This window comes from Gopherus evgoodei, chromosome 1, assembly GCF_007399415.2.
Source record: "Gopherus evgoodei ecotype Sinaloan lineage chromosome 1, rGopEvg1_v1.p, whole genome shotgun sequence".
Classification (NCBI taxonomy): Eukaryota; Metazoa; Chordata; order Testudines; family Testudinidae; genus Gopherus; species Gopherus evgoodei.
Genome location: NC_044322.1, coordinates 159,547,653 through 159,570,190, shown reverse-complemented (window position 1 = coordinate 159,570,190; position 22,538 = coordinate 159,547,653). Strand labels below are relative to the sequence as shown.

The following is a 22,538-nucleotide window of genomic DNA, read 5'->3' as shown; positions in this document are numbered from 1 at the left end:
TCAGGTCCCTTTAGTCAAACATGAATTATTTTCAGAACTCTCTCCTTTTCCTCTTCTCATATGTAATAGTTTGGACTGAGCTTGTGTATTCCTTGTGTTTTTCCCCTTCCCACACCCAAAAGCAATAACTGTCGTTAGTAGCAATTAGATGAAATCTGAGTTCTCTGCTGATCTACAGGGTTATATCCCTCCCAAGCAATTTTTCATCACTTGCATGTTATGCTATGGGTGGGTAGGATGATGACTATTTTAAGAGAGAGTGGATGAATACTGATCCTACAGTTAAAAGTTCCCTTGAGTTTCCTGCACATCAGCTCATCTACGTAAGCAGTGAGTACAGTAAACAAATGAGCTGTGGCATGATCACACTGTGAATGATATGCACTTAATAAATGGTTTGGTATTGTGTCCTTGAGTATGTTGGTAGCCTGAGAGTGAGAAGGGAGGAAGATCCACGCATTGGACCTGTGTGAGGCTCTCAAGGCTGCATGGAATGAAACAAGCTGCAACATAAAGACAAACTTTCTGCCTTGTGGTGTTTATAACACATACAGATGAGAGTATAGTATTTCCTGTGCTGTATGCAACAATAACCCTGGATTGCACAACAGCTTATCCGCAAGGAATTATGACATATTTTAGGTACTTAACTAAAATAAAATTATTTCTAAGTGCCAAGACATTTTTTAAAATGTCTATTTTTGGTTTCTCTGTATCCAGGCAAGCCTCTCAAAGTCTCCTATTGCTCCTTGGGGAACTTTTTAAATTAAAACCTTTTATCTTAATGGGAATTTGAATTCTAGTAGAACACTTTTGTGACTGTTCTGTCTGACAATCTTATCACATCACTGGAGCATTTCTTTGCCAACTAGTTCCTTTGATTAGTGGTCTAAGGAAGAGGGGGTGCAAAAGGTAACAGAGCTGTAGACTGTTACTAACTATTCTGAAAAGATCAGATGCTATGGCCATTTTGTGAATTAAAACACTTTGAGCTCATTTCAAAAATTGGCAACAGAAAATTCCTATGGATTTTAAAGCTACGTGGTGTCAGTAGCTCCTGCAGGTATGGGAACTGGTGCAGCATGTAAGAACCTGTTGGCTCACTGGATAACCCCACTGTTACAAGCCTTTTGAAATTCTGCACAATTAATGTTTCTCCACGGTAACACCCCTGTTGTTTTTGCTTTGTTGACAGTGGAAGGACTGAAAATAGTAGAGATCGAGAAATGCAAGAGTGACATTAAAAAAATGAGGGAGGAAATGGCAGCAAGAAGCACCAGGTAAGTTTGCTTCAGTTACCATTGGGGAAAAGAAAAATCCAGCAGGATGTCTGGATTCAAACTCTGGTGAAGTAATTCCATTGAATTTAGTCATTCTGGTTTTTTAAACACAGAAGCAAAGCAGCAGCTCAGTGCTGCACAGGGATTGGCTTCATTTGCAAAGACTGTGGTTTCATTTAAGAATTTATGGAAATTCAGTAGTTAAAAAAGCTGGTTCCAGATGACTGAAAGAAAAATCTTCTTGCAGACAGAGATTAATGTCTTGTTTGTTCTGTGTTCAGCCATCCAGTCAGAGGAATTTTGCACCAAGTTTTATGCAGCGAGAGAAACTTTTGTCAAAGAAAATGTTTATTTTGTAAGAGGCTAGTGTTCTAATTAGCTCCACTAAGTTTTAAAATGTAAATTGGGAAAATATCACAATAAATACATAACCGTTCTTCTAATTATGATCTCACATTTCTGCAAAATGTTGACTTTCAATTTCAACTAGCAATGTGGGATTTCCTTCTAAATTCAAGGAGTCACCCTACTGATCAGCTATTACCAAGTTTAGACTTGCTGTAATTAAAACAACAGCAGAGGGGATTGTATCTTGTTGTGGTACACTAAATCAGCTGGAGAGTTGGACCTTTATGTCTCCGAAATATCTCATTAAGATAAACATATCGGCAACTAAGATATTATTAACACTGCTGGTAGAGTTATTAAAGAGAAATACACCAGGCAATTCAGACTTTTGCTAAAAAGAGTATCTCCTAAGTGAAGTTAACTATGTGTGTTATCTTGAAAGCCTTTCATTTTTGTTCTATAGGGTCACACTTTTTGGTCCTTAAGCAGACAAATCTTTCATTGAAGTAGATGGGAGATTTGTTCAAACACCATGGAACCTGGATATATAATAATTTGGTTTTATAATGTTATGATTATCCAGATGAATGTGATGCAAGAATTCAAAAAACACATTTGTATTGTTACAATCTTAGGGCCAAATTCTGCCCTGTCATTCTGGTGTAAATCTGGAGTAACCCATTAACCTCAGTGAAACTACTCCGGATTTACAACAGCGTGACTGACACAAATTTGCCCTGCTGGTTACATAGTGACTTGTTAAGGCAGCTGAGGGAATTTCATTAGCATGGCTAGGAATGAATTTGGCAGCAAAATAAAAAAATTGTATTCTAATATATGTTAGATTCAATTTGCATACTGTGGGGGAGGAGGGGAGAGGCAGTTTGATTCCTGACTTTTTGTAATGTGAGTGTGTGCATGCAGGCATGCATAGAGAGACAGAGAGAGACAGAACAAAAAATTATGTTAATGCTACATTAAGATTGTACAGTTAATATCACACCAAAATTAGGAAATGCAAAATGCATTGTTCTAACCACAGTCTTGACTCGTTCGGGGGGTACATCCTGTTGTTTTGTGGTCTATATTTTGTAATATGAGCAGCAATATAGTAAGCTATCCATTTAACCAGAAAATCAGAAATAGAAAATACTACATACATTCAATGCAGTCAAGTTAACATTGCTGTGGAACCGAAATGTTGTATTTTTGTGGTTTTACTTGGGCAGTCACAGAGTTGATTTAACACAGGTTTTTAGTATTTAAGTAACTAGGCTTTAAAAGAGAGAACAAACTTGTCTGTGCTTAATAATATGACCATTTAAATGCATCCAATTAGAATGTGGAGTTCACACCTCCTCGAGGTCAGTGGTGCACTGGAGAAGTGAGATCCCATCTTTGCTGCTGCGGTTATTCTACAAGGCTGCAGATCTCTTTACACAGAAGTAGCTGCATCTTTGCAGTGGAAAAAGATAGAAACTTGGGGTCTGCCTCACAACTGCAAAATTCCAGTTTTATTTTGATGTGATGCCATTGAAATCAATTTGTTACAGAGTATGAAGGGTGAAAAAAAAATAAAATTGCTGATTGATTGTGGTTGGTCAAGGCAACCTGGTTCCCCTAAGGCCAGAGGGACCTGTACCAGCAGGGGCCACTGTTCAGAGGTAGTGGTAGCGACTGTTGCTCTTCTTGAGTTCTCTTTGGCTGATCTTGGGCTAACCCCAGCTGATTCTTTTTTCTCCCACATGGGTAGTGGAGTCTTAATTTCCAGAGAGGTATAGGCAGCAGCTTTAATTATCCAGTTATTGTCAAATCCCAGTTACATTTAAACTTGAGGCCCTCTGCTTCAAGGGCTCCTAGCCAATTTACTGCATTTATCCCCATTTTACAGATGAGGAAGATGAGGTGAAGAGACAACCTGCCAGGATCATGCAGTAAATATGGGTATGTCTACACAGCAAAGAAAAACTCATGGCTTGCCCATTCCAGTCTACTCGGGCATGCAGGGCAAGGGCTACAGGGCTGGGCTCTGGCTGGAGCCCGTGCTCTGGGACCCTCCCACCTCTCAGTGTTCTAGAGCCAGACCACAACCCGAGCCTGGAAGCTTATGCAGCAATGAAACAGCCCCACAGCCTGAGCCCTGCAAGCCTGAATTAGCTGGCACGGGCCAGCCACGGGTTTTTCTTTGCAGTGTAGACATACCAGTGGCAGGGCCAGGATTAGAATCTAGGTCTCCTGATTCTCCATCTTGTACTTTAACCACAAGGTCATCCCTCCTACCATGATACTTACTTTACTTACATGAGTCTTATGAGACTTGATGAGTGGAGTTGACCACTCTGACATCTTCAGGAGGAGAACACTGTAAAAGTGCAAAATTAATTATTTGTATTAATTAATTGATTTTACTTTAATTGAGAATGCTTACATCTCAGATTCTCCATTAAACTTACGGCTGCAGCCAGGAATCCCACAAACACACATACTCCCTTTCCCACATTACCAAGGTAAAAGAAAAGTATCAGCGTACTCATTCTTATTTTTAAAGTGAAGACTGAGGTCCAAGCTGAATGACCTAAAAGCGTGCAGAATAAGCCGCCCACTGTAGTCATCAGCCTAACCAGATGGCTCTTGCATCAGCAGCTGGACCTGAGCCATGCAGAATAGTATCAAAGATCCCAGTGAATTGCTTTGGTTTTCTAAAGCAAGGAAAGTCTGCTCCTTGTGTGGCATTGTCCCTAAGAAGGACCCCCATTGAAGTTGTTGAGTAATTACAAGTAACTACTGGTTTCCCTAGCAACCTTGAGCACTGACATGAAGGAGTGTTGACTCAATGCAAGAGGAGCTTCATCCTTGAGTTGCTAAGCAAAAAATTCCTCCCCTTTTTTAGAGGAGTCTAAAAAAGACATCTAAGAGCAACTTAGTGGTTTTCTTTGCACTTCATCCAGCCTTTGTACCACAGTATTTCATTCACTACACAGCTTATTAAAATGTATATAGACATACTGTAATATTTGAATGGTATAGAATAGAATAGTAATGCTCAACATATATGTTTTTAAAATGCCCCTCTTGAAGTGTCATCACATACAGTTGAAAGCACATCAGCTTCTTCAAAGAAGAGGAGCAAAGCTCCCTTCCCCTTACCTACACATTAAGGGTCAGATTGTTAATACTGGCCTCTATTTTTTTGCACCTGCAGCTTGTAGAGGCTAATAACATGAAGGTGCTTGTGGGATATTATTTAGGTAATGCACATACGTAAGTGCCTGATTACATCCTGGCACTGGTGCAAGTTACAGCAACATGAAGGCTGTTCCATGCTGCTCTGCCCTCCTCCTGCAGTAGCTATTTTCAGCCAGGTGCAGGGATGACCTGGCCACGCCAGCTTTTCTCCTATCATATCCCTAGCACAGGGGCTTGGAGGAATGTGACTTATGAGCCATTAATGTGCCTGGCCTCCACCTGGGGATTCCTCCTACACTAGACAGGAGAAACTGACTGGTTAAGATGAGTGTACAAAGTTTAGTACCTCTCCCCCTCAAAGCAGCATAAATCAGCTTTGGGCTAGTGATGAATCTGGCCCAGAGATTTGCTTTTCTCTTGCAGGCTCTGATAATGTGGAAGGCTGTTCTTATGGTTAATGCATTGGACTGCATCTCAAGAAATGTGGGGTCAGGCCCACGTTCTGGCACAAGCTTTCTCTGTGACCTTTGGCAAGTCACTTAAGGTTAGATCCACAAAGGGATTTAGGCACCTAACTGCTACTTCAGGTGCTTAAGTCCAAAATTTAGATCCTCAAAACCCACACTCAGCTACTGCTTAACCCTGTAGGTACCTCAATTTCCAAGGTGCCTAAAAATCTGGCAGCGGGCATGTGTGCAGCTGCTGAAGTTCTGACACCTCACTCACACTTAAACCCTGATGGGATCCTCAAACCAGGTGTCCCCCACTATCTCGCCTGTGGAGCCCAACCCTGTAGGTGTGCTCAGATGGTGCCTTGGAGCAGGCCTACCATAGAATCATAGAAGATTAGGGTTGGATGAGACCTCAGGAGGTCACCTAGTGCAACCCGCTGCTCAGAGCAGGACCAACACCAACTAAATCATCCCAGCCAGGGCTTTGTCCAGCCAGGCCTTAAAAACTTCTAAGGAAGAAGACTCTACCACCTCCCTAGGTAAATCCTTTCCAGTGCTTCACCACGCTCCTAGTGAAAACGTTTTTCCTAATATCCAACCTAAACCTCCCCCACTGCAACTTGAGATCATTATTCCTTGTTCTGTCATCAAGTACCACTGAGAATAGCCGAGTTCTCCTTTTGGGAACCCCCCTTCAGGTAACTATCAAATCCCCCCTCTCTCTTCTCTTCTGCAGACTAAACAAGCCCAGTTCCTTCAGCCTCTCCTCGTAAGTCATATGCCTCAGCCCCCTGATCATTTTCATTCTGTAGTGGGGAGCCCAAAACTGGATGCAGTACTCCAGATGTGGCCTCACCAGTGCCAAATAGTGGGGAATAATCACTTCCCTCAATCTGCCAGCAATGCTCCTAGAGGTCAGGCCCTGCACAAAACACAATGTATAGACAATAGCCCAATGTTTGGGACACCTGGGAGTAGGAGACTTGGGTTTCAATCCCCATTCTAACTCAGAAGAGCAGGGACTTGAGCCCAGGTCTCCCAATGGGCTATGGGGCATTCTGGGGTGGGACTTTCTCAGTCTCTGTCATTGAAACTGTTCCACTTTATAAAAAATACTTAATATCCATTGAAGCTGGAACTGGCACCTGACTCTCCCACATTCCCACTGAGTGCCCTAGCCACTGGGCTCTCTCTGGCCCAGCAAAGATGACTGATAGACACACACACTCAACCCCCCACCCCATTCCAGAAATACCTCATAGCCTAGTGGCACAGATACTCACCAGGGAGAACTCATAGAATATCAGAGTTGGAAGGGACCTCAGGAATTGAGGGCCTGGGTTCAATTTCTTGCTCTTCTCAGGCAGATGGAGAATTTGAACTTGGCTTTCCCATGTCCGGGGCAAGTGCTCATGTAACAGGTGATCTGCCCATTTAATAGCCCATGGTGGTGGGGGGAAGAGGGGAGCAGCCATCCCTACCCTAGAGAGAAGCCCAGCAGACATGTGGTGGGATCAAGCTGACACAGCTGATCAGCACCTTAGGATTGGCCCATACTCTTGTCTGGAATATAAAGGAGAGCTCAAGCCATGAACAGGGTAAGGGGTGAGAGAGGATATTCTCTGGCAAACAGAGTAGATGGGCCAGCTGGCCCTTTGGAGCTCTGCTGGGGTCAGAAAGGGCCCTATTCTGAAGCCACTGGAGGCCAGAGGACCCCAGTCCGAACCCTTAAGCAGATTGTTATTGGTGTTGCTTTGTGTACACTTTTCTTGCTGTGTTTGGAAAGACAATAAACAGAGCCCTGAAGAAAAGGACAGAAACCTAACTTGGGTGTGGCTGTCTGTCTATCCCCAGCTGGTGACTACAGCCACCAGCCTACAGCTCTAATGACTGGGCAGTTGGGTAGAAGGGGGCTGGCAGAACTTCCTCCTCAATTTTTTGCAAGAAAGGGCTGACCTGACTTAGGTACCTAACTCTGGGAGCAGGCATAGGCACCGACTCCATGGGTGCTCCAGGGCTGGAGCACCCACAGGAAAAAATTAGTGGGTGCTTAACCAGCAGCCAAGCTCCCCCTCTCCTCCCAGTCCCTCTCACCCACCAATGGGCTCGCTGATCAACTCTTTTCCCTCCCTCCCAGTGCCTTCTGCCCACTGTGATCAGCTGTTTCATGGCATGCAGGAGGCGTTAGGGGGAGGGGGAGGAGCAGGGATGGGGTGTGCTCAGAGGAGGAGGCAGAACTAGGTGGAAAGAGGGGGTGGTGGAGCTGGAGTGGGAAAAGGCAGGGCAGGCATAGGGCTTTGGGGGAAGGGATGGGGCCTGTGCTGGAGCGGGGGTGGGAAGAGGTGAGGAAAGGGTGGGGGCCTGAGGGAAGGGGTGGATGGGGGCGGGGGCGGAGCTGGGGGTTGAGCACTCCTGGGGCCCGGAGGAAGCCAGCGCCTGTGGGAGCAGGATCACAGCTGTGAATTCCAGGTGGAGATAGGTACCAACCTCTGGGCCAGAGTTAGGCACCTAAATCCCTGAGAGGGGTAGGTGGAGGCCACATCCATCTCCTTGGTATTTCCTATTGGCTAGCTTAGGCAGCTCCCTATTCAATGTGCTGGCTTTGTAGATCCCATTTCTGGGCACCTAACTCTCCTCATGTATTGTATAGGGAGCCTGAGTGCCTGACTCGGGGCTGTGGGTTCCAGTAGGTGGCAGAGCACCTGAACTTAGGAGATGCAATGCTAAGTTTAAATCCCCTTTGTGGATCTAGCCATTGGTTTCTCTGCGCCTCAGCACCCTGCCTTTTAAACTGGGATAATAATTCCTTCCTTCCGTACTTTGTCCGTTTTGTGTATTTAGATTGTAAACTCTTTGGAGCAAGGACTGTCTTATTCAATGTCCGGACAATGCCATCACCATGGAGTCCCAATCTCCGCTGGGACCTCTATGAGCTACTAAGAGTAATACTATTACTGTTCATAAACTGATTGATTTCTTAGAACTGTTTTGGACAATCTCTGACCTCACCAGTGATACTGCTAATTCGTAAAGCCCTTGTTAGTCAGTGTTCAGTACTGATCACCATCAACCAAAAGCCAAAATTGCTTTGCAAAGAATATAAAATACAGCAACAGAGATGAAAGCAGACAGCAAAGTTACAAGGAAGAAATTAGAGAGTTGGGATAGTCACACTGGAATAGAGGAAACGTTGTGACATAATAGAAATTTCCAAAATTATGAAAGGAGGAAATTAAGTTGATAGGTTGTTTAGATTTTGTTGGGTTTGGGTTTTTTAGTTTTCTTTGTTTTTTGCTTCTTGTTTTACTATTGGGTGTTTTTAAAATAAAGGGGGATAATCTAAACATTAGGATTCTGGGAATAAATGCCAAACTCAAGCAGAACTATTTTACACAAAATATAATAAAAGGATCGAATCAGTAGAATGGAAAGATTGTTAAATTAAAGAGTATGAATGAATTTCAGATACACCTATATTTGTTTCCGGAGAGTTTCTTAGATATTACGGTGGCCTCAATTATATATTGCCTCGTACAGGGGGTAAAAATGACTTGGCCCTGACTGTTTCTTATGATTAGAGAAAATGAGATTGTTAAGAGAGATTGGGAAGCAGTGTAACTCTAAGGGTATGTCTACACTACTTTGTAAACCCAGGTCTTTGGGACCTTGGCTTGTGGGTTTGGTGTTTCCAAGCCTATGCTTCAGCTTCCACACTGCATTGTAAACCTGGGTTTACAATTGCTGGACCCAGGTCTCACAGCCATGCCAACACATCCATATGGCACCACACAGATCTTCTGACTTGAGTCTGCAGCTTGAGCTTCATCCACACTGCAAGATCACAGGGCTTGAACCTCAGTTACAGCAGGACTTGGGCTCGGAGTCACCCCTAGTGCAGTGGTTCTCAAACTTTTGTCCTGGTGACCCCTTTCACACAGAGAGCCTCTGAGTGTGACCCCTCCCTCTTATAAATGAAAACATTTTTTAATATATTTAACACCATTATAAATGCTGGATGCAAAGCGGGGTTTGGGGTGGAGGCTGACAGCTCATGACCCTGCATGTAATAACCTAACAACCCCCTGAGGGGTCCTGACCCCCAGTTTGAGAATCCCTGCCCTAGTGGGTCCTAAAACCCAGGCATCGAGTGCTTGCTAACCCAAGATAGACTGATTTGTGTGTGAATGGAAGTGGGGCTTGGGCTCAACCTGAGTTAGAACTCAGGCTTAAGATGCAGTGTAGACATACCCTCTATGTGACCACATACCAAGATATTTTAATATAGTCAATGCTACTCAAGAGAATGCACCTGCTGTTGTCCCAGTGTTGAGGGCTGAATTTTTTATTTGCAGGACCAGCTGTCCCTGTAAGTACAGCTTCTTAGATGAAAACAAGAAGTTGACACCCCGAAGAGACGTACCATCCTATCCAAAGGTACCATGAGATGCACTTTGTTTTCAGGATATTAATTTATAGAGCATGCCTTCCCATGAGGAGCTGGAATACAATGCATGACTTCCCATCACTCTATTGCTTAATTGTTTAGGTCACTGATTTCCAAACTTTTTCCCACCAAGGACGCCTTTGGCATCTAACTAACTGTTTGGGACCCCTTTCATTTCCTGTACTATTGGAACAACCCTACCAATATGGGAACACCCCTGCCAGTGTGACCTCTCATGCACAGTGTGCGAAAAGTCATGCTGCGCTGAGGATGTCATTTTGAGTACAAAATAGCCTCCTCCATGCAACAAAAATACCGGATTGCTGTTCTAGCATGTTCCAGCCTTGGCTCAAGAGATGGACCCCCACATGACACATAGCAAATCTCCCACAGTCACCACTTTGGGAACCATTGGTGTAGATGGAGGGCCTAATCCAAAGACCCTGGAAGCCAATAGAAAGACTCCCTGTCATAAACAGATAAGTAAGAGTTAATAGAACAAAACTGCTTCATATCTCTTTTGCCTGGAAAGGGTTAACAAGAACAGTGAGCCTGGCTGTCACCTGACCCGAGGACCAATCAGAGGACAGGATACTTTCAAATCTTGACGGAGGGAAGTTTTTGTGCTGTGCTGTTAGATTTTGGTTGTTGTTCACTCTGGGGGCTCAGAGGGATCAGATGTGCAACCAGGTTTCTCTCCAATCTCCCTGATACAGTTTCTTATAGATCCAGAATGGTGAGTACTAGGTAGATAAAGCGAGTTAGGCTTATGTTTGTTTTCTTTATTTGCAAATGTGTATTTGGCTGAAAGGAGTTCAAATTGGTATTTTGCTGAAAAGATTTTAATTTGTACTTGTATACTTAGGCTGGGAGGGTGTTCCCAGTGTCTATGGCTGAAAGACCCTGTACCTATTCCATTTTAAATTTACAAAGATAATTTTTACTGTTTTTCCTTCTTTAATTAAAAGCTTTTCTTGTTTAAGAACCTGATTGTTTTTTTGTTCTGGTGAGACCCCAGGGGACTGGTTCTGGATTCACCAGGGAATTGGTGGGGAGAAAGGAGGGAAGGGGGAGAGAGAGGCTGATTTCTCTCTGTGCCAGGATTACTTTCTCTCAGGAAGAGTCTGGGAGGGGGAAAGAGAAGGAGGGAGGAAGGTGAATTGTCTGTTTTGTGATTCAAGGAGTTTGAATCACACAGTGATCTTCCAGGGTAACCCAGGGAGGGGAAGCCTAGGAGATGCAACAGTGAGGGAAAGGGTTTTCTTTCCTTGTGTTAAGATCCAGAGGGTCTGGGTCTTGGGGGTCCCCGGGCAAGGTTTTGTGGGGACCAGAGTGTACCAGGCACTGGAATTCCTGGTTGGTGGCAGCGCTACAGGTTCTAAGCTGGTAATTGAGCTTAGAGGAATTCATGCTGGTACCCTATCTTTTGGACGCTAAGGTTCAGAGTGGGGAATTGTATCATGACACTCCCATTGATTTCAATGGGTTTGAAATCCGACCCTCAATGACCTTTAATATTCAGAATCTCATTAATGCTGAAAATGTTACTGGATTCCTGAAATTTGTTGAACATTTAGTGTTCTGTTTTATCTAATGATACTTAGTCTGCAGGCTCGGAGCAAGATTTATTATAGTCTATAACTTTATTCTCTATTCTGTAATGGCGCCTTTACTTTTTTTTCCTCTCAGTGAATTATTTTTCAGTTAAAGTAATTTATGTAGTCCTGGCATCTGTCTCTTGAAAATGGATTTAATGAGCTATAAAATGTCATTTCCATTTTGGCTTTGCTTAAATGTATATGTGTTGTTGACACTACTAACACATGCTTTTTCAAACTGCTCTACATTTCTTTGTTCCACGATATGTAGACGGCAACAATACATTAACTTTTTACCCACTGCTAGAATGCTTGTCTTCTGAGATTAACCATTACTGTTGAGAGCTGCACTAACTGAACACAGTGGTAAGCTGTTGTTCCTTTCTGCCTAGAGCCAAAGGCTTTTAATTGTATGGTTTTAGGAGAAGTTTAGGTTTTGTTTGCTCTGTGTGTGACATTTGTTATGGCTTTAAATACTGGATTTGTGTGACCTCAGGCATGTCGCTTGAAACAGATTTGGTAATTACAGTGCTGTTATTAATTAATACATCAATATTGCTAATTTAAAGCTGTCTAGTAAAACTCTATACTACAAATAAAGTATCATGCAAACACAAGATTACTGCCTTCCGGAGATGGAGAATTAATCCTCAAATGTATTTCTTGCTTGAATTAAATAACAATTTAGTGGCTCAGATAATTTCATTTATATTCTCAATATAGTATACCAAAACTAATTACAGCCAACTATGGTAAGTGGACCAATTAAGCTACTAGGTTGACATATTCCACGAATATTTTGATCACATTGTCTCAAAAACACAGTTCAGTAGTGGTTAGATACCTAACACATCTCCTAATACTCTAGAATTTTTTACAAATTGCTGGCAATTGTTACCAATCCAGTATCAACCCAGAACACTTGGGGTCTGTCATAACTATAAAGGGAAGGGTAACAACCCTCCTGTATACAATACTATAAAATCTTTCCTGGCCAGGGTGAAGAAGCTCAAGTAATCTGGCTGACACATGACCCAAAGGACCAATAAGGGACCAGATACTTTCCAATCTTGTGAGGAGGGGGGTAGGCTTTTGTTTGTGCTCTTTGTTTTGTTGTTGTTCGCTCTTGGGACTAAGAGGGACCGGACATCAATCCATATTCTCCAAATCTTTCTGAACAAGTCTCTCATATTTCAGATTTGTAAGTAACAGCCAGGCAAGGCATGTTAGTTTATCTTTGTTTTCTCAACTTGTGAATTTTACCTTTGCTAGAGGCAGGGGCGGCTTCAGGAACCAGCGCAGCAAGCGCGTGCCTGGGGTGGCAAGCCACGGGGGGTGGCCTGCCGGTCACTGTGAGAGTGGCAGTCAGGCAGCCTTCAGCAGCATGCCTGCGGGAGGTCCACCAGTCCCGCGGATTCGGCAGCTATTTGGCTGAAGGTACGATGAAAGCGCGAGAGCAGTAGATCACCTGCCAAAACGCCGCCAAATCTGTGTGACCAGGAAACTGCCCACAGGCATGCTGCCGAAGGCCGCCTGAATGCCATGCTTGGAGCGGCAAAAAACATAAAGCCGCTCGTGGCTAGAAGGAGGTTTATCCTTGTTTTGTTGTAACTTTGAAACTAAGGCTAGAGGGGGTTCTTCTGGGCTCTTTGAATCTGATTACCCTGTAAAGTTATTTTCCATTCTGATTTTACAGAGATGATTTTTACATTTTCTTTTTAATAAAATCCTTCTTTTAAGAACCTGACTGATTTTTCCATTGTCCAAAGACCCAGGGGTTTGGGTCTTTGATCACTTTGTAACCAATTGGTTAGGATATTATTTTCAAGCCTCCCCAGGAAAGGAGGTGTAAGGGCTTGGGAGGATATTTTGGGGGAAAAGGAACTCCAAGTGGTCCTTTCCTGGTTTCTTGTTAAATCACTTGGTGATGGCAGAGTACTAGGTTTTAACCTAAGTTGGTAGAAATAACCTTAGGGGGCTTTCATGCAGGTCCCCACATCTAAACCCTAGAGTTCAGAGTGGGGAAGGAACCCTGACAGGGTCAAATGCTTAAAGTTCTGTGAAAAAAATATGTGTGGGGGGGAGAGGTCTGTGATCCCCTTCACATCTGCCCGTCCCCTGCCCTCAACCTCCAAATCAATCCTGTCTCCCCAGCCCTGTTATAAATAGATAGCTAAGGGTTAATGTCTTTTACACCTGAAAAGAGGTAACCTGAAGCACCTGACCAGAGGACCAATCAGGAAACCCCCAGCCCCACCACCACGACCACCAGCCCTGAGCTGCTGGTCTCCTTCTACTCCCTCCTCCCTTCCCCTTCTGTGAGAACAGTGTCAGCTCCTGAGGGGAGGGGGAAAGAGCCTTGCCTGCTTCCTGCAGAAGCTCTGATTGGCTGCACTTCCGCAGGATGCAGGCAAGCAGGGAAAGCAAGTAATCAGAGGGGCTTTACCCCCGGGGGTACTAAAAATGTGCACCCTGGGTGACCCAGCTTGCTTTTTAGAAATGTTCTTTCCAGGGTCTGTGTCCTGTGCCAGCCCGGCACACTTTAAGTCCTGCTGGAGGTTGAGTTGGATTTTGTTTTGGAGCTCTGAGTACACAATAAGCAACCGCTTTGCTGCCTGGCATCTGATTGAAATGTGGGAACCCTTGAGAAAAACAGCTGTTCAAAATAACAATATAAATCACCTGCAGTTAAATATTTCATCCCCCAAAATATGAAGAATTTAAGATTAAAACCAACAAGAGACGATGCATTTTACCAAATCACGGCTGAGGCACTACATTTTGGAAAATTAATTAATGGTATGCTGGAGAACTTCTGATGAGGGCAGAACACAGCTCCCACAAAGACATGAGGGGAACACAGTAGTGGTTAATAATAGACACTGTCTTTTTGTCCACAGTACATGCTGTCTCAGGAGACCATAGAAGCACTTCGGAAACCAACATTTGACGTCTGGCTGTGGGAGCCTAATGAGGTAATGAGGCAATGAGTAAACAAGTTGCTGGTACTTGTGGCTTCTCCCATGACAGCACTGAGACAGTCAGGAAAGCCGTCTTCAGTATCTAGCAATGGAAGCCTAGTGAAGGCAATGCGGAAGAAAGACCTGGCCTACACTCAGAAATACCCTCTGTTCATCGACTGGCAGCCAGAAGTCAATGAGGCCACCTGGGTGCTGACCCCAAAGAGTAGAAATGAACATGCAAGGGATTGCACTGTCTGAGCTCATCGTGCTTTATGCCACTTACAAGTAAGGGTGCGCCTCGTTTGCTCAGTCTGTACAAACCCCTGCATGCCCTTCTCTACACTAAGGCTATGCCTTCACTGCTTAAAAGGGGGTGTTTTTACATGGCGATAGCTAACTCGAGCTAGCTATAATCCTAGTGGAGACAAGGCAACATAGTTCTTACCTTCATGCAATTAGTCAAGATAAACCCCAGGTGGAGGGCATAGGGATGACCTCACCTAGCTAGACAGAGGTAAACACTACCTGTGCCTTCACTCCACTAGGATTTTACAGCAAGATAAACATACCTTTTTTGCAATGAAGACATAGCCTTTGAGTATGTCTATGCAATTAAAAACCCAGGGTTGTCCCATGCCAGCTGACTCAGGCTCATAGGGCTCAGGGACTGTTTAATTGTGGTGTTCACATTCAGGCTCAGGCATGAGCCCAGGCTCTAGGACTCAGCAAGGTGGGAGGGTCCCAGAGCTCAAGCTCCAGCCTAAGCCCAAATGTCTACATTGCAATTAAACAGCCCCTTACCCTGAGCCCTCTGAGCCCAAGTCAGCTGGCACTGGCCAGGCATGAGCATCTAATTGCAGTGTAGACATATCCTTAGAGCAGCACCTGGCTAGCCACACCAATTGCTGGATCAGTGCTATTCCCAAAGGTAGATGAGGCCAAAAATATCCATTCAAGAAAGTTTTGTTTTTTCCTTTTCAGATCCTCTTACCTTACCTCAGGTTTTAAGTTGAAATTTGCTATTTTAAACACGGAATTGGTGGGTCTGGGTAATATGCCTGAAATCTAATTCTTTACTGAGTGAATCATTCTGGAGTGCAATAATTTTTGCTCCCTAAAGGTGCCAAATAGATTGTCCTTATTATAGAATTCCTTGTTTGTTTCTTCATAGTCCAAATATTGGTAATGTCATTCAAGGACAAGTGCAACAAAGTTAATGCCAGCCAGTGTTTTTTCATGTCATCTAGTATGAGTGAGTCTATGCCTATTCAGCAAAGCACCTAAATACATGCTTAACTTTAGGCAAGTGATCAATCCCACTGAAATCAATGGCACTACTTACCTGCTCAATATTAAACAAGTAATTTAGGTGCTGTGCTGAATCAGGGCCTGGGTGCAGACATTGATTTGTATGCTCCTGTACAGGGATGTTAGTGTGCAATACATTCAGAGGAGATGCAAATCTAAGTGCACAGCATATTATTATTTATTAATTATTAATCATCATCTATGTTATGGAAGCTCCTAGGGGCCCCATTGTGCCAACTGCTATACAAACACAACGGAAGAGGATGCCCCTTTTGTGGAAAGTTATAATGTGAAACATGATTCAACCAGTGGATGTAACAAATGATAGCACGGAAAGGGAGAAGAAGGACGTAACTAGATCAATACAATAGCAACAAAAAAAAGGAGAGAGAGTGGAGTTGCAAACTTGCAGCACAAATTACATCTTCAGGGAAGTGTTATGCAAACAGGAGCCATTCTGCTTCAAAATCGCTAGATGAACATATTCCATGGCTAAGCAAATTTCCAAAGATTAAAAAAAACCAATATGAATAATGTTCTTCATTCAGTTTATTTGTTAACATGCTTCCAGTTGGTAGGACTAACTGGAGGACTTTTATGTGGTTCAGAGTTCAGTCTCCTGTTGGTTGTTCGAATATATGGCCATGCACATTCACATAGAAGGTAATAGAATTTTCACCACACGCTTCTTGCCTGTTTGAGGGAGATTCTTTATGGTTATTTTTTTTCCAGGCACCTATAGTTAAGCATCAAAGTCATTTACTAGTCAGGCAAAATGACTTACCCACCATCTTTCAAATATCTAGCCTGTGATGTCTTTACTGCCCTAAGATTTACAACATGCCAGGTGGATCATAAAAATGTTGGCAGATTGTTTAGCAGACCATTAATAAAGAGTAGGACTAGGGAAAAAAGCATTATCCATGGATTTTTGTACACTGAAGCACAGTATTTTAACAGCGTAACTCATTCATCGTAATGGGAACCATTACATTGTGTCATGCACACTGATAGCATGAGGATATGGAGATTAGGAACATACCATATGTGGGATTTAGGCTCAGAAACAATCACACAAACCACTGTGAGCACAATACCATATGGTAATGTCTGTTGACATTTTCACCCTTTTGACTCTGTTTATGTTTACATGAACGATTTCCATTATGTTAACACTTACTTAACAGTAAGTGGTGGTTTATGTGCCTGATTTTGAGCAAGTGGGTTATAAATCACCATGCTAGAATGTAACCAGTGCGTAAGGCAATAACGTAATGGTTTGGTGTACAGTATTTCATCAACCCACCTGGAGAATCTCTTGCTCCCTGAGGAATATATGACACTATAATCATATTTTGTCCAGTGGGGCTAAAACCTAACCTTCTCTTATGCAGTAGTAAGTGGGGTGTTAGTCCCTTGTTCCCTTCTAAAGCAGTTTACCAGATCAATCCTGAGTACAGTCGAGCTACATGCAGAAGGAGGAAAAAGAAATGAGGTGACCACTTTCTGTTTGGATGTATGGAGCTGCTCAGGAGATAGGGCGCACTCATAAATTGACTTCCTGCCCACACTGAGTATCTCTGTGAATCTGTTGCCCCGTCTCTCCCCAGACAGGGCTAGCAGACTATCAGAAGTTATTGCAGCCATAGGGCTGTAAATACCTCACAAGGAGCTTCCCCATGGAGATTGAGAGGAACCAGAATGGCTCCTCACTCCAAGCCTTTAATGCCCATGTCTTTGGAGAGGGGTACTATGCTGCATATATATTTTTAAGCCCATGTTACTCCTTACATCCTTGAACTGGTCCATAAAGGTCAGTATCTTTTTCAAATCTCTCCTCAATGTGGAAGCCACCTCTTCCACATTGCTAACAATGTATCTGCCAATAGATGATGCTTAAGCTCAGCCCTGAAGGGAAGGAAAGGAAGGAAAGAAGCTTACCATATACCTGTACATTAACAAATCATATGTGAAAATTGTATATGTTTTCAGTGTTGTCAACCCCAAATGTTCAAAAATCATAACGCCCTCCCAAATCATGAGATTTTTAAATTAATAAATGGAGGAGGAGGGATGTTATTTTCCTTCTGGCTTAACTCCCATCCCCAAGGTTCTCGTGTTTTCACCTGATTCTAGGGGCTGGGGCTTTAAGAAAAACTCCAAATATTGTGAGACTCACAATAAAATCACAAAGACTAGTCAACGCTGTATTTTAGTATTTCCTTCTCCCCCACATTTTGTTTGCCACTTTTCTTCTTTGATCCCAGTCCTGCAAGCTATTCCATGCTGGCAAACCCCTGTGCCCAATGAGTTAAATGGGGCTCTGTGTCAGCATCACTGTGTCCCTTCCGCCACTCCACCCTCCGATCACCAGCTAGTAGAATCAGGGCCTTAGACTGTAAACTCTTCAGGACAAGGTGTGTGTCTACATCTGTGTACAGTCCCTTGTACAGTGGAGCTCTGATCCATATTTGGCCTCCGGGTGCTATCACAATGAGTAATTGAACATGAATAATGTGCCAGCTTTTCAAAAGTACTCATCATCCAGCACCTCCTCAAGGGAGCTTCTCATTAACCTTAATGGAGCTACTGGGTCTATATTTGCAGATCTTGCCACTTCATTTAGATGCCTCAATTGAAGCTGAGCACTTGAAAATCTGGCCCAATTATAATAACCTGTAAACTGGCAAATTGATTAAGCAGGGGTTGGGACTAGTTGTGTAGCATCTCCATAATGTCATCATCCAGGCCCAAACTGTGACAGCCAGATATAAAATATATAATAGATGTGTAGTATTTATAAATTAAAATTTTTCTGTCAATACTAAAAGTTTGAATTTTCTGAATTTTGTATCTGCAGAATTTCAACCATAATGTTGTCATTTTGCATCAGATTTCCCTTATTTTATTATAAATGACTGGGATCCTATACTGAACCAAAAGATTTAATTTGCCAAGATCCAAATATATGCCTGCTAAATTGTTGCACTAAATGCAGTTTAATCATTAAGGAAAATAAAGCTCAGAAAATGTGAAGTATGCTGCTTGTTTCATTAGCAAAGAGTGAAGTGGAATGCAGGTCAAGTTGAATAAATTGAATTTTATTAAACCTTGTGTCCTGCTCTGTCCATGCGGCTGAGGAGCTTCCAACCAACCTCCCTGCATTGTCTGTTCTACTGGTGTCTCATCTATAACAGTACCTCCAGGGAACATGGGCCCTCTGACTCAAGTTCTACTGATAATGATGCCCTGCATTCAATTTCTTAAGAACATAAGAACGGCCATACTGGGTCAGACCAAAGGTCCATCTGACCCAGTATCCTGTCTTCTGATGGTGGCCAATGCCAGTTGTCCCAGAGTGAATGAACAGAACAGGTAATCATAAAATGAACCATCCCCTGTCGCCTGTTCCCAGCTTCTGGCAAACAGAGGCTAGGGACACCATCCCAGGGCTGTCCAGAGGGGGCGGCAAGTGGGGAAATTTGCCCCGGGCCCCGCAGGGGCCCCGCGAGCCCTGACCCAGCGTCGGTCCGGGTCTTTGACGGCATTTTGATGGCGGGGGGCCCTTCAGCGCTGCTGAAGACCTGGACCGCCACCAGGTGAGTACAAGCTCTGCAGCTCCCCTGCTTTGCCCCAGGCCCCCTAAATCCTCTGGGCAGCCCCACCCATCCTGGCTAATAGCCATTGATAGACCTATCCTCCACGAACTTACCTAGTTCTTTTTTGAACCGTGTTATAGTCTTGGCTTTCACAACATCCTCTCGTCTTCACATAAAATGTTCTACCTTGTTAACTAAAATCCTAGCATGAGTGCAGTCATAATGATGATTTATGCTGGTATAGCTATACCAGTATGGGAAGGGAAATAAGCTGCACTGGCACTTTATACCATTATAACTGCATCTACACTAGCAGCTGTACAGGTATAACTATTTTGGTAATAAATCACAACCTTAACTGACAAAATTATACCAGTTCAACTTTTCAGTGTAGACCAGGCTTAAATCTTTGTTTCAGTAACAGGCTTTGTTTTGTTTGTTTGTTTTTTAATGTATCAAACAATATGTTTTGGCCTTGGGTGCCAGGGAACCAAGCATAATGCTGTAAAGCAAAATTGTGATGGTATTATCTGAGCACCAATCAGTCTTCTGAGATTTTGCGAGGAAACCTTTTTCATTCACATTGGAACGACCCAAAGCCAGCCGTAATGGAATTTTACTAAACATGTTATTAAATTAAATATGAGCTGACAAACATAGGAAATTTCACTAAAGCAGATTTTCCGGGAAGCTATATATGCCTAAAAAATAAGGCCTTAAAATTCAAATATCTCTTACGACATATTTATAACATTATTCCAATGTCACTATAATTGAGATGCAAAAACTGGGTCAGGTAGTCTTACACCAAGACCAAAGTAGCATATAAATAAGTTATTTTCTATAATATTTCCAGACACAACAAAATCTAGACTTGGAATGGCATAGCTGATCTAGTTGTGTTCTGTTCTGAAAACACAAATGAATGTCTATGCTGTTGTCTTAAACAATATTTTGCCTTTGCGTTTTAGTATTCATAGATACACAGTTCTGGAAGGGAATATGCACAAACTTGTTCTAATTTTGTAATTTTACAATCTAAGGGTTTTTTTTAAATCTGTTTAGTCTATTGAGGATACTTGATTTGTAAAAAATTCCAGGGAGTCACACATGAACTAGATGTGCCCACTTATCTAGAATCCACTCTACCTCCAGCCACTCTTCTCTTCTGTTGTCATATTTCTATGCAGTTGGGTCCTAATACAAAGTCCATTGAAGTCAATGGAAAGGCCATCATTAACTTCAATGGGCTTTGAATCAGGCCCATAAACCAGTTCCATTAGCAAAACCAAATTACTTCTTCATGAGGTGATATAGTTTTGATTTTCATGAGCAATGATCACTAAGGCGCTCTGGGATGAATTAGGGCCCAATCCAAATCATATTGAAGTCAATAGAAGGTTGTATTTTGTCTTCAGTGGGCTTTGGATCTGGTCCTTAGTGAACTGGTTTTGATCTTGCAATCTTTGAACAGCTTTGTTTCATGATTAACAGTAGGGCTCCATTAGACATTAGTGTTTGTAATGTGAACATTTACATTACAGTGATTAAAACAATATCCTGTCTATTCATTTTACAGATGCTGAGTTGTTTGGAACATATGTACCATGATCTCGGATTGGTGAAAGACTTTAATATCAACCCTATCACACTGAAGAGATGGTTGGTAAGTATTTCTTTAAAATTCCCAGTATTTGTGATTTTTAAAATACAGCCCCGAATCCTGCAAACACTTCCTCATGACATTAACTTTATTCAAATGCGTAATCCCACTAAAGGCAGTGGAACTACTCACACGTTTAAAGTTAAGCATTTGTCCCAGTGTTTGCATGATCAGATGACATGTTTTAGAATAGCTCTGTATTTGTTTACTTAATTCTTGATTCTGAGCTTTCTGTGGACTCACTGCAGCCAAATTTATTCCTTGAGTAACTCAATTGTTAAATGGAAAAATGGATTAACACAGGATGCTTCAAGACTAGATATTAGGTACAGTGTTTAATATTAATGATCTGAAAAGGGAAGTGAATAGCGAGGTGGCAAAATTTACAGATGAGACAAAGTTATATAAATTAGTCAGGACTAGGTAGACTGAAGTACTTCAGAGAGACCTAAATAAATGAATTGGCAAATGAAATTCAGTGTCAATAAATTCCAAGTAATACACATTGGAGGCAAAAATTAAGCTACTAGTATGCTTTAAAAGGTTCTAAATTAGATGTGTCACCTTAGGAAAATATCCTGGGTGTTATTGCAGACAGTTCAATGAAGACCTCTGCAAAATGTGCTGCGGTGGTCAAAAGAGTTAACAGGATATTAGAATTCCTAAGGATTGGGATGGAGAATAACACAGAAAATAGTATGGTGCCATTATGTGAATCAATGATGTGACCTCATTTGGAATACCTTGGGTAGTACTGGTCACTGTATCTCAGAAAGGATATTGCAGAATTAAAGAGGTTTCAGAGAAGGGTCACCAGAATGATTAGAGTACATTCTGTTAAATTAAAAGGTGGTAAATTCAAAATAGAAAATGTAATGCATAATTAGACTCTGGAACTCATTGCCACAGGAAGTTCTTCTTCGAGTGATTGCTCACATCCATTCCAGTTAGGTGTGCGCGCCGCGCGTGCACGTTCGTCGGAAACTTTTTTACCCTAGCAACTCCAGTGGGCCGGCAGGTCGCCCCCTAGAGTGGCGCCGCCATGGCGCTCTATATATACCCCTGCCGGCCCGCCCGCTCCTCAGTTCCTTCTTACCGCCGTGTCGGTCGTTGGAACTGTGGAGCGCGGCTTAGCTGTCCTCCACGTCCCTAGCTCTCCTAGTTCTCTATCGCTTGTCTATCGTTTATCTCTAGTTCCATATAGTTGTTAATTAGTTTGTTAAGTAGATAGTTTAGTTAAATAGTTGTTAAGTAGTTCTTTGCCGGGGGCTTAACCCTTCCCGGCACCCGGCGCCAGGCTCATGCCTGTTTCGCCGGGCTTCAAGCAGTGTGCGGCCTGCAAGAAGCCCATGCCTACCAGCGATCCCCACGAAGCGTGCCTGAAGTGCCTCGGGGAATCGCACAGATCTGACAAGTGCCGCATCTGTAAGGCTTTTAAGCCGAGGACAAAAAGGAGAGGGATCAGAGGCTCCGAACTCTCCTAATGGAGGCGGCACTTGACCCGTCGGCTTCGCAGGCCGTGGTATCGGCACCGGCACCGGATCGCTCCGGCACCGAGAAGACTCCCCGGCACCGACCTTCTCCGGCACCGGAATCAGAGCCAAGGCCGTCGAAGTCTGATACTCCGGCCAGGCAGACCCGGCTTGAGCGCCCGGCCTCGACATCGGCCGCGGCGCCGCCGGCACCGTCAGCACCGT

At 43.2% G+C, this 22,538-nt stretch overlaps 1 protein-coding gene across 6 annotated transcripts in view; it reads left to right on the top strand.

Annotated features, from left to right (window-relative positions):
• PDE9A (phosphodiesterase 9A) overlaps positions 1-22,538 on the top strand; it is a 98,922-nt gene that overhangs the window by 52,691 nt on the left and 23,693 nt on the right. For 4 of the 6 annotated variants that reach the window (XM_030577067.1, XM_030577076.1, XM_030577059.1 and 1 more), the window contains 4 exons: positions 1,196-1,280; positions 9,619-9,700; positions 14,209-14,283; positions 20,758-20,844. In XM_030577067.1, coding sequence (XP_030432927.1) covers positions 1,196-1,280; positions 9,619-9,700; positions 14,209-14,283; positions 20,758-20,844 — 329 coding nt within the window. Of the gene's footprint in view, positions 1-574; positions 643-981; positions 1,064-1,195; positions 1,281-9,618; positions 9,701-14,208; positions 14,284-20,757; positions 20,845-22,538 lie in introns of those variants that run through there. The other 2 variants (XM_030577101.1, XM_030577093.1) reach the window with 2 other exon arrangements.